This window comes from Pelophylax lessonae (genome assembly GCF_965119305.1).
Source record: "Pelophylax lessonae genome assembly, chromosome: 3".
NCBI lineage: Eukaryota > Metazoa > Chordata > Amphibia > Anura > Ranidae > Pelophylax > Pelophylax lessonae.
Window position 1 is genome coordinate 198950621 of NC_138770.1, and position 13452 is coordinate 198964072.

The 13452-nt window shown below is 43.7% G+C and overlaps 1 protein-coding gene across 8 annotated transcripts in view; it reads left to right on the top strand.

Annotated features, from left to right (window-relative positions):
- SNED1 (sushi, nidogen and EGF like domains 1) overlaps window positions 1-13452 on the top strand; it is a 444915-nt gene that overhangs the window by 145459 nt on the left and 286004 nt on the right. For all 8 annotated transcript variants that reach the window (XR_014225094.1, XM_082252243.1, XM_082252240.1 and 5 more), the window contains exons 2-4: window positions 5072-5359; window positions 5680-5820; window positions 11439-11601. Coding sequence is in view for 7 of the 8 variants with exons in the window: in XM_082252243.1 (XP_082108369.1) it covers window positions 5072-5359; window positions 5680-5820; window positions 11439-11601 (592 nt within the window). In the remaining variant the exon portion in view is untranslated. The remainder of the gene's footprint in view (window positions 1-5071; window positions 5360-5679; window positions 5821-11438; window positions 11602-13452) is intronic.

The window sequence follows — 13452 nt, forward strand, 5'->3', positions numbered from 1 at the left end:
AAACGCCAAATGGAAAAGGATTTAGGAAAACTGGAAGAATGGTCAGAACTCTGGCAACTGAAATTTAATGTGGATAAGTGCAAGATAATGCACCTGGGGCGTAAAAACCCAAGGGCAGAATATAGAATATTTGACACAGTCCTGACCTCAGTATCTGAGGAAAGGGATTTAGGAGTAATTATTTCAGAAGACTTAAAGGTGGGAAGACAATGTAATAGAGCAGCACGAAATGCCAGCAGAATGCTTGGATGTATAGAGAGCGGTATAAGCAGTAGAAAGAGAGAAGTGCTTATGCCGCTGTACAGAACACTGGTGAGACCTCACTTGGAGTATTGTGCGCAGTACTGGAGGCCATATCTCCAGAAGGATATAGATACTCTAGAGAGAGTTCAGAGAAGAGCTACTAAACTAGTACATGGATTGCAGGAAAAACTTACCAGGAAAGGTTAAACGACCTTAACATGTATAGCTTGGAAGAAAGAAGAGACAGAGGGGATATGATAGAAACTTTTAAATACATAAAGGGAATCAACTCGGTAAAGGAGGAGAGCATATTTAAAAGAAGAAAAACTACCACAAGAGGACACAGTTTTAAATTAGAGGGGCAAAGGTTTAAAAGTAATATGAGGAAGTATTACTTTACTGAGAGAGTAGTGGATGCATGGAATAACCTTCCTGCAGAAGTGGTAGCTGCAAATACAGTGAAGGAGTTTAAGCATGCATGGGATAGGCATAAGGCTATCCTTCATATAAGATAGGGCCAGGGATTATTCAGAGGATTCAGATATATTGGGCAGACTAGATGGGCCAAATGGTTCTATCTGCCGACACATTCTATGTTTCTATGTTTCTAAACAGGAGAGGGTCAGAGACTGAGGACATGATACAGGAGATGGTCAGAGACTGAGGACATGATACAGGAGATGGTCAGAGACTGAGGACATGATACAGGAGATGGTCAGAGACTGAGGACATTAAACAGAAGATGGCCAGAGACTGAGGACATGTTACAGAAGATTGTCAAAGACTGCAGACATGGTTCAGGAGATGGTCAGAGACTGCAGGCATGGTACAGGAGATGGTCAGAGACTGCAGACATGGTACAGGAGATGGTCAGAGACTGCAGACATGATACAGGAGATGGTCAGAGACTGCAGACATGGTACAGGAGATGGTCAGAGACTACAGACATGATACAAGAGGTGGTCAGAGACTGCAGACATGATACAGGAGATGGTCAGAGACTGAGGACATTAAACAGAAGATGGCCAGAGACTGAGGACATGATACAGGAGATGGTCAGAGACTGCAGACATTAAACAGGAGAGGGTCAGAGACTGAGGACATGATACAGGAGATGGTCAGAGACTGAGGACATTAAACAGAAGATGGCCAGAGACTAAGGACATGTTACAGAAGATGGTCAGAGACTGCAGACATGATACAAGAGACGGTCAGAGACTGCAGACATGATACAAGAGACGGTCAGAGACTGCAGACATGATACAAGAGATGCTCAGAGACTGAGGACATGATAGAAGATAGAAGGACACTAGGGGGGCCGGAGAGCACAGGCGAAGCAGAGAGCACTGGAGGAGCTGAAGGGCATGGTGGGGTGGGGGTGGGGGACTGGAGAGTATTAAGAGGGGGTTTGGAAAGCATTGCAGGGGGGTTGGAAGGCACAGGGGGTGGAGAGCACTGGGGGGGACAGGGAGCATAGGGGGGAGGGAGATGAAAAGCACAGTGGGGAGCTGAAGAGCACCGGGGGAGGGCTAAAGAACAGGGGGCAGTCCAGTGCACTGGGTGGGGGGGTTAAGAGCACTGAGGCGGGGATAAGTGCACTGAGGGTGGGGGGGGGGGAATAAGAGCACCGAGGGGGGGGGGGGGATAAGAGCACCGAGGGGGGGGGAATAAGAGCACCGAGGGGGGGGAATAAGAGCACCGAGGGGGGGGGAATAAGAGCACCGAGGGAGGGGAATAAGAGCACCGAGGGGGGGGGGGGGAAAGAGCACCGAGGGGGGGGGAATAAGAGCACCGAGGGGGGGGGAATAAGAGCACCGAGGGGGGGGGGGAATAAGAGCACCGAGGGGGGGGGGGAATAAGAGCACCGAGGGGGGGGGGGAATAAGAGCACCGAGGGGGGGGGGGAATAAGAGCACCGAGGGGGGGGGAATAAGAGCACCGAGGGGGGGGAATAAGAGCACCGAGGGGGGGGGGAATAAGAGCACCGAGAGGGGGGAATAAGAGCACCTAGGGGGGGGGGAATAAGAGCACCGAGAGGGGGGAATAAGAGCAGGGGGGGGATAAGAGCAGTGAGGGGGGATTAGAACACTGGAGGGGGGGGTTAAGAGCACCGAGAGGGGGGAATAAGAGCACCTGGGGGGGGGGAATAAGAGCACCGAGGGGGGGGGAATAAGAGCACCGAGGGGGGGGGAATAAGAGCACCTAGGGGGGGGGAATAAGAGCACCGAGGGGGGGGAATAAGAACACTGAGGGGGGGGGAATAAGAGCACCGAGGGGGGGGAATAAGAGCACCGAGGTGGGGGGGGAATAAGAGCACCGAGGGGGGGGGGGGAATAAGAGCACCGAGGGGGGGGAATAAGAGCATCGAGGGGGGGGAATAAGAGCAGGGGGGGGATAAGAGCAGTGAGGGGGGATTAGAACACTGGAGGGGGGGGTTAAGAGCACTGGTGAGCCAGCAAAAGAAGTTGTATAGGAGGGGGATGGGGCAGCTGCATATAGATGAATTGATCTTTCCCTATTCTTCCTGCAGGAGGGAAAGGAGGAGAATCAGTTATTCAGCAGCTGCAGAAAGAATAGGGAAAGATGAATTCCTCTATATGCAGCTTCCCCATCCCTCTACTACCTAGCACACACACTTGGGCAATGGGCACTCACCTTCTTTCCGCCGAGGCTCCGCCCCCTTCTTTCCGCCGAGGCTCCGCCCCCTTCTTCCCGCCAAGGCTCCGCCCCCTTCCCGTCGTGGCCCCGCCCCCGCTAGTCCCCGCACTGAAGGAGCTGCCACTGCCTGCCCTTTACACAGTGCCCTTTACTCCACTGCATCCAGTGATTGGTGGGCGATCTGGGGCAGCCGCAAGGAAGGAGAGTGATTGCCGCTGTCAAGTAGCATTGATTTCGGGTGTGGGCGGGACCGGTATGCGGGGCTCCGCCCCATTGTTCCGTGCATAGAGAAACAGAAGCTGTCTGGGGAGGAAGGTGGGCGTGGCATACCGGCCCCGCCCACACCCGACATCAATGCTGAAACTTGACAGCTGCATTAACTCTCCTTGCGGCTGCCCTGGATTGCCCACCAATCATTGGATGTTCTTTATAAATCTTACACTGCTGAGGTATGTAGCCCGAGTTCTCGGCCAAACCCAGGCTTTGGGACTCGGGGCTAATCATTTTAAAAAAGCAACAGGAGACTCGGGGCTTTTGGGGAGCACACTCGGGGCTATAGCCCAGGTCAGCCCCCCCCTGCCGACGCCACTGTTGTGGACCCTTGGCCGGCGTCCCCCTAACGAGATCGCAGTCCGCGGCCTCCCCTAATTGTTATGTTTTCAGGGTGAGCTAAAATATATAGCGACTCTACTGGGTCTGCGTTCAAGCACCCTGAGTGCTCAGATAGTGCGGATGATTCCTCTGCTTCTCTAGCCGTGCTTAAATAGGCGCTGGTGGATGCACTGTTTGTGTCAGTGTGTGAAACTTTAAAAATAGAGGTGTCGACTGATGCTGCTTCTGAGGCACCGGTTCCTTTTGGCACCCACAGGCCCTCCAAAGTGGCAAAGGTTTGTTCTTCTTTCCGCTTACCTTGACAACATTGTCACAAAACAGTGGTTGCTACGCATTTTTTGCTTGCAGTATCCTAATGAGGATTTACTGTGTAAAAGGTGGACGGTCCCACCTGTTGTGGTTTCGCCGGTTTCCAGGTCAAATTCAGTTACATTCATCCCGGTTGAGGAGTCCCCGACCTTTACAGGTCCAGTTAATAAGAGGCCGGATGCTCTGGCCCGCCAAATGTGGTAATTACTATTGCCCTGGTGTGGCAAACTCTGACGGAGTGGGCTAAGCTAAGATTCCCCCTGTCTTTGCGGGGCTGGCGGACCGGTTTGTCCAGGGGCTACAGTTTGTACATGATGCCTCTTTGGATGCGGCTCTTTTGATTTCTAGGCTGTCTGTATCAGCAGTGATCCTTTGGCGTATTGTCTGGCTGAAATGCTGGTCTGTGGATTAGACTTCTAAGAAGGCCTTATCTAATCAGAATCCTGGAGAGCTGTGTCCGCCAATGAACGAAAGAGAAAATGGGATTTTTGACTTACTGTAAAATCCATTTCTCTGAGTTCATTGATGGACACAGCATCCACCCCTCTGGAGTTGTATTACTTCTGCCACTGGTTGTTACAAAACTGAAGACCTATAGTAGAGAGGGGGAGTATACCACTTAGAACTGCCCATATGCGTAGCCAAATTCTTTTTTTTGCCTAGTGTCCTACTCCTGTAGTGGACAATATTACTCAATGATTCATAATCCTTGAGAGCTGCGTCCGTCAATGAACTCAGTAAAGTGGATTTTATGGTAAGTCAAAAATCCAATTTTTCCTTAATAATTTCTTTTACCACAACTGTTAATTGTGTTTGCATTTTTGGCAGTGATTGTCAGAGAATTACAAGATTGTTTCCTAAGTGCCACCTGATTGCTGTTTAAGTGGCTCTCAACACAGCTTTCCAGCAAATGATAAACATTGATATGCTGTTCTGCTTCTAAATCTATGACTGCAGAATACATTTTCCATTCCATCTGTTTAAAGACAAATAAACGTTAAAAAAAACTGTCGCAAGAGTGATTTGTAGCCTGCTGGCCTCTCCTGAAATGCTGTTATGTTGACCCACAGTATTTTAACTCCAGACAAATATGTAGCTATAGAACTTCTGCCTTCTACCCTGGTCTGCATACTTGTTCAGGTCAGTGACCCTAAAAATACAGTCAGCGGTAGCAACCCCTGTATTGCTCTCATATGGAATGACAGATCATTTATTATTTTTAATGATTAAATTGTTGTATTGTCTTACAGGTAAACAATAATGGAGTTGTCTCTTTCCTGCGAGAAGTGTCCCAATTTACTCCTGTGGCATTTCCAATCTCTGGTGACCGCCGAGTAGTTGCTGCCTTTTGGGCTGATGTAGACAATCGCAGAGGAGGGGATGTTTTTTACCGAGAGACCGAGGATCCTAGAATTTTGAACCGTGCCAGCAGAGATGTCTACTCTTACTTTCCTGAGCTGCCTGAATTCAATGTCACATGGGTCTTTATTGCCACTTGGTACAGGGTTACTTTCTATGGTGGAGATGCCAGTTCACCTGTAAGTATCATCAGTGCTACTCCCAGTTCCCTTATGATTTGGTTCAGGACAAATTTGAAATTGACCCCCCCTACACTTTGCTAAATCTTGGAGTAGTTTTATAGTAATAAGCCACATTCGTCTGGTTTTGTTAAAATTAAAGATAGTAATTCCTCAACATCTGAATGTACTCCTTTTTTCATATTAGTTTAAAAAAATATTTAACTTCACTAAGTACGCTCACCTCTAGCATCTCTATTGTTTTATTCATTTTTTATACTTTGAATGTATTTGAATGTATTTTTTTTTCCTAATTTCTGTCTGCTATACTGCTCTAACAGGTGAACACGTTCCAGATTGTACTAATTACAGATGGCCTTCATTCTTTTACTATCTTCAACTATGAGACGATAGAATGGACCACAGGGCGACATGCCAGCAGTGGTGGTGACAGTTCTGGAAGAGGGGGTATTGCTGCCCAGGTAGTGCATATTTTTTGCATCTGCAACCTTTGAAGTTACACAGGGTAGTATTGTAACATTGTGTAGTCCACTAGATCACGTTTTCCCTCTTGTTGCTAAGGGGGCAGAAAAACAAACCTCCGTGTCCCTCTGAGATTATAAACCCTTTCTACAGGAGGCTGGCCTCTACCCCAATTGCTATTTGCATCTGCATCTTAGGTAGTCATTTTTATGCTTAGTGTTCACAGAAGGGAGATACTTTATTTAGTAATAGGTAAATATTTTAATTTTCATGATTGAACATCTTACAGCAGTTCCTTACCAGCCAACTGAGAGTAAAGTCCCTGTGTTCAACAGTAAAGCTGGCTATACATTTTACAATGTTATTGTTCAATTTCCTTTAGGTTTACCTTTAACTATATAGTGCAAGGGCCTGCCTGATTGCATACAAATTGAAAGTGTTTAGGTTTGACCTCATATGATATGGTTTTGCTAAATCTAAAGGAAAATTATACAAGACAATCGTCTAATGTATGGCAAGCCTTATAGTAATTCAGTTTTCCTGGTGCAGGTTAGAAACTGGAGGGATTTATAACAGCTGGGATGTGATTGGTTGTTATAGCCATCACGACTAGGAGGCTATCTGTTCGTCCAGTTTTTTTACTTTAGAAAGCCAGACTAAAGCTGGCTATATAATATGCAAATTTCACCCGGGCCCAGATTAACTGACTGAAATTGTCTGCTGGGGTGGCCCTGTCACCACCCTCCCACCTGACATCCTTTGATGGAGAAATCAATGTAACTGTATGGAAAAATTGTTGGATTAACAGCGAGTGCATCCAGTTATATGTTTAGAATGTGTCAATATTCTGACAGCTTGGGTTGCTGGCTGAATAAAATTGTTGCAGCTGGAGATTAGTCCATCCACACATTTTAGCATGGATGAAGGATACTCCTAGATTTTTTGACTAGCGTATGGCCAGCTTTAGTAACAAAGAGCACTAGTCTTCCAGTGAGATTCTGTTACATAAATTCTGCTCTGAATTGTTTTTAGTTTAAACTTCCATCCAGTCAGTTACAATTAAAAATGTTTTAAACGGTTCATTTGCGCTCTAGCTTGTATCATCATGTAATAGGTAACATTCTTCTAAACTCTTTTGACTGTAAACAATGGAAATGCCAAAATGGTTTTTAAGGATACAGCGTGTCTGCATTTTTTTCCTTATTAATCCCATTATTTTTAATGAAAGTCATTTCCTTCCCAGAGTTGTACTAAAATCATTAGTTAATGTGTGGATTATAGGTTTTCCGTAGTGTGTCTACAAAAAAAATATTGTTTTTCCCTGGAAACTATGGACTAGCTACCAGCTAACCTACTTTCCTTTAAATTATAAAAAATGAATATGCAGTCCGAAGAGTGAACACCTTTAAAATACTGTATGTCACTACTTACACATTACACTTTATGATGGTGATTAACAACGCAGTTTACATAAAGCTGAAATGTAGAGGCTCATTTTTTGTTAGGATGGCACTTTTGTTTTCTTCTAAAAAATTGGCATGGCAGCATTGGAGTTGCATTTTTGGCACATTATGTTTCAGCGGAGCTCAATTTGACATAAGCAAATTGTCATTGCTGATATGTAGATGGCACAGTAGTATATAGAATAATTTTCATATCAAATGTAATTTGCCTTAAAGTAGAACTATAGGCAAAACTTTTTTTTCCATTTTGGATAGAGTCAGGAAGGGTTATATCCCCTGTCAGATTTTTTTTCACCACCTTCATTTCTCATCCCATGGCTGAACATTAAGTGAGAGGAAATCCCTGCAAATTAACCACTTACCAACCACTAGCAGTACATATAATGGGGCAAGTCGGCTCTGTCCCGTAAAACGACCTAACTGTACGTTGTTTCGTAGGACCGATAGTGGGGGCGCGCGCATGTGCAGATTGGCTACAGGGGAGCCAATCAGTGGGTTTGGTGGCCGTGATTGCCGCCCGGCACCTGTGATTGCTCCCCGTGAAAACATAACAGTGGTCTGCCGTTGTAAACACGGCAGACCGCTGTTCTGTCAGTAATGAACTATTTCAGAACACAGGTCTCTGTGTTCATTCAGCAAGCCTATCCCCCACACAGTTAGAAAGCACCCCCTAGGGACACATTTAACCCTTTGATCGCCCTTAGTGTTAACCCCTTCCCTGCCAGTGTCATTAGTACAGTAACAGTGCATATTTTTGGTCACTGGTCCCCCCAAAAAGTTTTAAAAATGTCAGTAAGGTGTCCGATCTGTCCACCGCAATGTCGCAGTACCGCTAAAGATCGCTGCCATTACTAGTAAAAAATAAATAAATTAATAAAAATGTCAAAAATCTTGACCCTAGTTTGTAGATGTGATAACTTTAGCGCAAACCAATCAATATACACTTATTGGGATTTTTTTTTACCAAAAATATGTAGCAAAATACAAATTGGCCTAAAATGATGATTTTTAATTTTTTTTTATTGGGAATGTTTTATAGCAGAAAGTAAAAAATATTGTTTTTTTTTCAGAATTGTTGCTCTTTTTTTGTTTATATTGCAAAAAATAAAAATTATCAAATACCCCCCCAAAAAAGCTCTATTTGTGGGGAAAAAAGGACATCAGTTTTATTTGGGTACAGGGTCGCACAACCGCGCAATTGTCAGTTAAAGTAAGCAGTGCCATATCGCAAAAAATGGCCTGGTCATTAAGGAGGAAAACCTTCCGGTTCAGAAGTGGTTAAGGGAATTCCTTAGGTGTACACTGGGTTTACTCGGTCCTGTCACCTAGCTTTTACATTTTACATATGCTGGCATTGAGCACTAAATTGTGCATGCAATGCAAAATTGACTGTGGGAAGGAAAAGAAGTGTTATAGCAAAAGGGACACAATCCCTTTTGCCATAAAACTCGACCTATTATCATTTTTTAAAACTTGGCTTAATTTCTGCCTAAAACAGTACTAACAGCAGCCTTCTTTGCAAGCATTTTATGATGACCTGCTACTCAATACTTTTAGAAGAGCCCATTGATACAACAGATTAGTATTGCAGTGTTTTTACGGGGTGTCTTTAACCACTTTACCGCTGAGTACCGAAGTACTACTGCGGCAAAGTGGCTCTTGTAGGTCTGACGACGTAGACCTACGTCGCCAGACTCCTCCCCTGTAGGCGGCGCTCGCGCGCCGCCGGAGGCGCGCTCCCGCTGTTTCCATTCACAGCGGGAGTCGGGCCAGGGGAGGAGCGGCGGCGATCGCCGCTGCTCTGCCCCGATCGTCAGGGAATCCAGTTTGGAGATCCGCCCGCCTGTGTAAACAGAGCGGGCGGATCTCCTCAGTGACAGGGAGTGACAGATCGGAGTGTTCAGCATAGCTGGACATCCGATCTGTCCCTGGCTCACACAGTCACCTCCCCCCCCCCCACACGTCAGTAAGCACCAGGCATACATTAACCCCTCCCTCTCCAATAAAATTAACCCCTTCCCTGCCAGTGTCATTTTTACAGTAACAGTGCATATTTATAGCACTGATTACTGCAGTAATGTCACTGGTACCGCCAAAAGTGTCAAAAATGTCAGTCAAGGGTCCGATCTGTCCGCCGCAATGTCGCAGTCCCGCAAAAAAAATCGCAGATCGCCGCCATTACTCGTTAAAAAAAAACCCACCAAAAATGACATAAATCTTTCCCTTTGTTAGTAAACGCGATAACTTTTGCGCAAGCCAATCAAAATATGCTTATTGCGATTTTTTTTACCAAACATGGGTAGCAGAAAACAAATTGGCCAAAAATTTAAAAAATAATTGGTTTTTACATCTTTTTTGGGGGGAATTTTATATAAAAAAATGTTAAAAATATTGTTATTTTTTCAAAATAAACGCTCTTTTTTTGTTTATAGCGCAAAAAGTAAAAATCGCACTGGTGATCAAATACCACCAAAAGAAAGCTCTGTTTGTGGGAAAAAAAGGATGTAAATTTCGTTTGGGTACGACGTTGCATGACCGCACAATTGTCAGTTAAAGTCGCACAGCGCCGAATCGCATAAAGTGGCCCAGACGTAAGACAGCAAAATGCTCTAGTGGTAAAGTGGTTAATAAAAACTAAAGCGATGCAAGCACTTTGCAATAATGGTGTAAGATCCCAAGCCAGCAAACACCTTATGTTTGCTTTTATCTGTGCGTTAATCATTTGAGCATTTAAATAACTTCCCATTGTTTTCTTGCCATACTGGGAATAGCAATCTTTGTGCTTTTTGTGTTCTGTGTTGTGTATTGAGTTCATTCTGTGCTGTGTATGCTGTAAGTGTTTTGTGCTGTGTATTCTCCAAGCTTTTTACTATTTTTGGGTTGTGTGTTTGAGCCATTTGTTTTGCTGCCGTGTAAGTTCTGTTATGTGTAAACTATGTGCACTGTGTTAATATTGTGTATACTGAATACGCTGCATATGTGTGTGTGTTTTGTGTCTTCTATGCTGTTAATGTGCTCACCCTTTTCAATTTCTGGGAATGCAGGAAGTGACATGCCCTCATTTTTAAATAATTTTAACAGTTTTCTTACATCTCAGTAATTCAGACTTTGCAAATGTTATTTACTGCAGTCACAGCCAACTTGCCAATTATATAAGACTTTAGGAGTTGCCCCTGACACTTCCAGAGGGTTGCACAATAGCAACTTGCATTTTGTGCGTTGACCTTGCATTGAGTTAGGCAGACAAGTCAAAATGATTGGACTGTAATTCACCTCAGTGCCTAAATATTTCAGTTCTGCTGTATTTTTTATGCACACTGAAGAGGATATGGGAGTAAAATAAGCCCCAGTGATGGCGTCAGGAAAAGTAAGAGTAAGTTCCAGTATGAATGTAAGTGGCCACAAGATTACCCCCTGCACCTGTGTCATTAAACACAATAATAACTTTCTGCATATATGCCAATAACTGCAATAACCCCCAGCGATTGTGTCAGTCACTTCAATAATAACCCTCAACATTGCTGTCTGTGGCCATAATAATAACCCTCTGCATTAGTGTCAGTGACTGCAATAAAAAAAACCCGGCATTGGTATCATGAACACTGTACTAACCCCTACATTGGTGGTCAGCAGCAGTGCTATTTTAAACCCTCTTCATTGGTGGTCAGTGGCAAGGCTTTTAACCCTTACTGCAGTGGCAGTGCATTTTACATCCCCTCCCTCACTTCATTGGTGATCAGTGGCAGTGCTGTTAAACACCCTCATGCATTGGTGGTCAGTGGCAGTGCCGTTACCCCCTTCCCCTTCATTGGTGGTCAGTAAGCAATGCTTTTAACCCCACACCCTTTAACCCACCTCAGCGTTTACTTACCAGATCCCCTGTTCCTATATCTCTCCCAATCTAATGATTTTGGATGGATACTTTTACTGTTGGGTGAAAATAACAGTACTGGGCTGACAGTACTGGCTTCAGTTCAACACCAGGTGTGAAACGTTGCCATTCTGTAAAGTACCCAACACTTGGCAGGCCACATAGAGAGAGCCAGCGGGCTGCACATTTTGGTGCACATGGCACCAAGGATTTAGCGGGTTCTTCTTTCAGTTTGGAACTTCTATTTGTTATGCCCTGTCATGATTTATTTTTTGTCCCTTAGGCAGGTTTCAATGCAGGAGATGGGTGGAGGTATTTTAATATCCCTGGCTCTCGTACAGATGACATTGCAGGAATTGCAAACACAACTAACATAGGAATTCCTGGACGCTGGGTCTTTCGGATTGACAACAACAACGTTCAGGTTGGAGGATGCAGCAATGCAAGTACGTGCACATGACTTCAAATTCATGAGTGAGCAAGACAGTAGAGCTTTCTTAAAATAGAAGTTATTTGCAGGTCTCACTTCCATCACAAATCCCAAAAATGTAGGAGTTTATTCCTCATTTCTGAATAGTGGACTGAGCCATGCAAATCAATCCTTTATAGTTTAAAGTATAGATACAGCCTAAAATCATGGAACCATTTATTCTAAATTGCATACAGCTGTTATAGAACAGTTTGTCATCATCAGTGCAATGTATGAAAATCAAAACCTCCCCCTCCCCGTCGATAATTAGTGAGAAACACAATGAAGCCCTCCAAAAGCAGAAGGTAATTGTAGGTCTCATATTTATTACACATACAAGAAAAAAAATGGACAGTTATTCCGTTTTCAAAGAAATTTGAGATATTTTTGAATATTAGGCAAGCACAAAGCAATATGTAAACAACGATCAAACAACTTTAAGGGCAGAGCAAAGCTTTTTCATTTATTTTCCTCTTGTTCTCTATTTACTGAGGTTTTTGACTCATTATATAGGATAAACAAAAAATCAAACAAATAGGATAAACAAATAAATCAAAAACACCAATAAAATACTGATATATATTGCTACCAAATTAGAATGGACAGAAGGGCAAGTATATTGTAGTAGACATATTTGTCTAATTAAACAATGCTAATCCTTAACACGCCTGCACATCTGGCTAACACATTACTGCTCATTTGAAGCTGAATGTTGTGTTTCTTTGTTGGGAGTTCTGGAATCCACCAGTAACCAAATATTGACCTCAGCATATGCCAAGGAACCAAGCTTCAGTCTCCAAATATTTGACATTGGATTCAATGAAAAACAAATATATGTATGAGAGTGCTATTTTTCTCCACCTGACAACATTTTGGAAAAAGGTCCACTGGATATAACATCCTAAAATACTTTTTGAAATAAAATATTTGCATCTTCTCTAAACGATTCTAAGCTAGTGGGTAAATATTCTAATAATAATAATATTTTTTTTACTGCTGCATTTTATTTTTAGGGAAATCTGCACTGAGAAAAAGGGTAGATGCAATTGCTGATTCCCTTCTGAAAATGCTTGACTGTAATTTTTGTCCTTTTTCTTCAGTACTTTCTGAATCACTGATCCCAAGCAAACATACAGATCAAAGAATAAAAAAATAATGTGAAGGGTCAGTGATTACTGAAGCCATTGATTTAGCATTATAGCCAGAATTCTAGCATCTTTAGGAGAGGAATGCACCTCCAGCCTTTTGCATTTTTTACACATTGATTTATTTTAATACTATGTGAATTTTTGTAGAAATTAGCTCTATTGAGGACTCCCACCTCCTGGGCATCTGTCATAGATTACTGTTTTAGCCTGATCAACAGGAATAGAGGAGCACTAGAAAGATGTGAACAAAGCCATGGCTTAGGGCAAGCAGCTGTCAAATGGGGATAGGTCTGCATCTGGTGAATGTAATCTATGCTATAAATTTATTTTTTATTTTAATTTCAGGTACTTATATAGCGCTGTCAATTTACTCAGCGCATTTACATATACATTGTACATTCGCATCAGTCCCTGCCCTCAAGGAGCTTACAATCTAAGGTCCCTAAATCGCATACATACACAGGAGGGCCAATTATTTTTTATACAGGATCCAATTAACCTAACAGCATGTCTTTTGGAGTGTGGGAGGAAACCGGAGTACCCGGAGGAAACCCACGCAGGCACAGGGAGAACATGCAAACTCCAGGCAGGTAGTGTCGTGGTTGGGATTCGAACCAGCGACCCTCTTGCTGCTAGGTGAAAGTGCTAACCACTACACCAGATGGTAGCGTGGGTGGTAC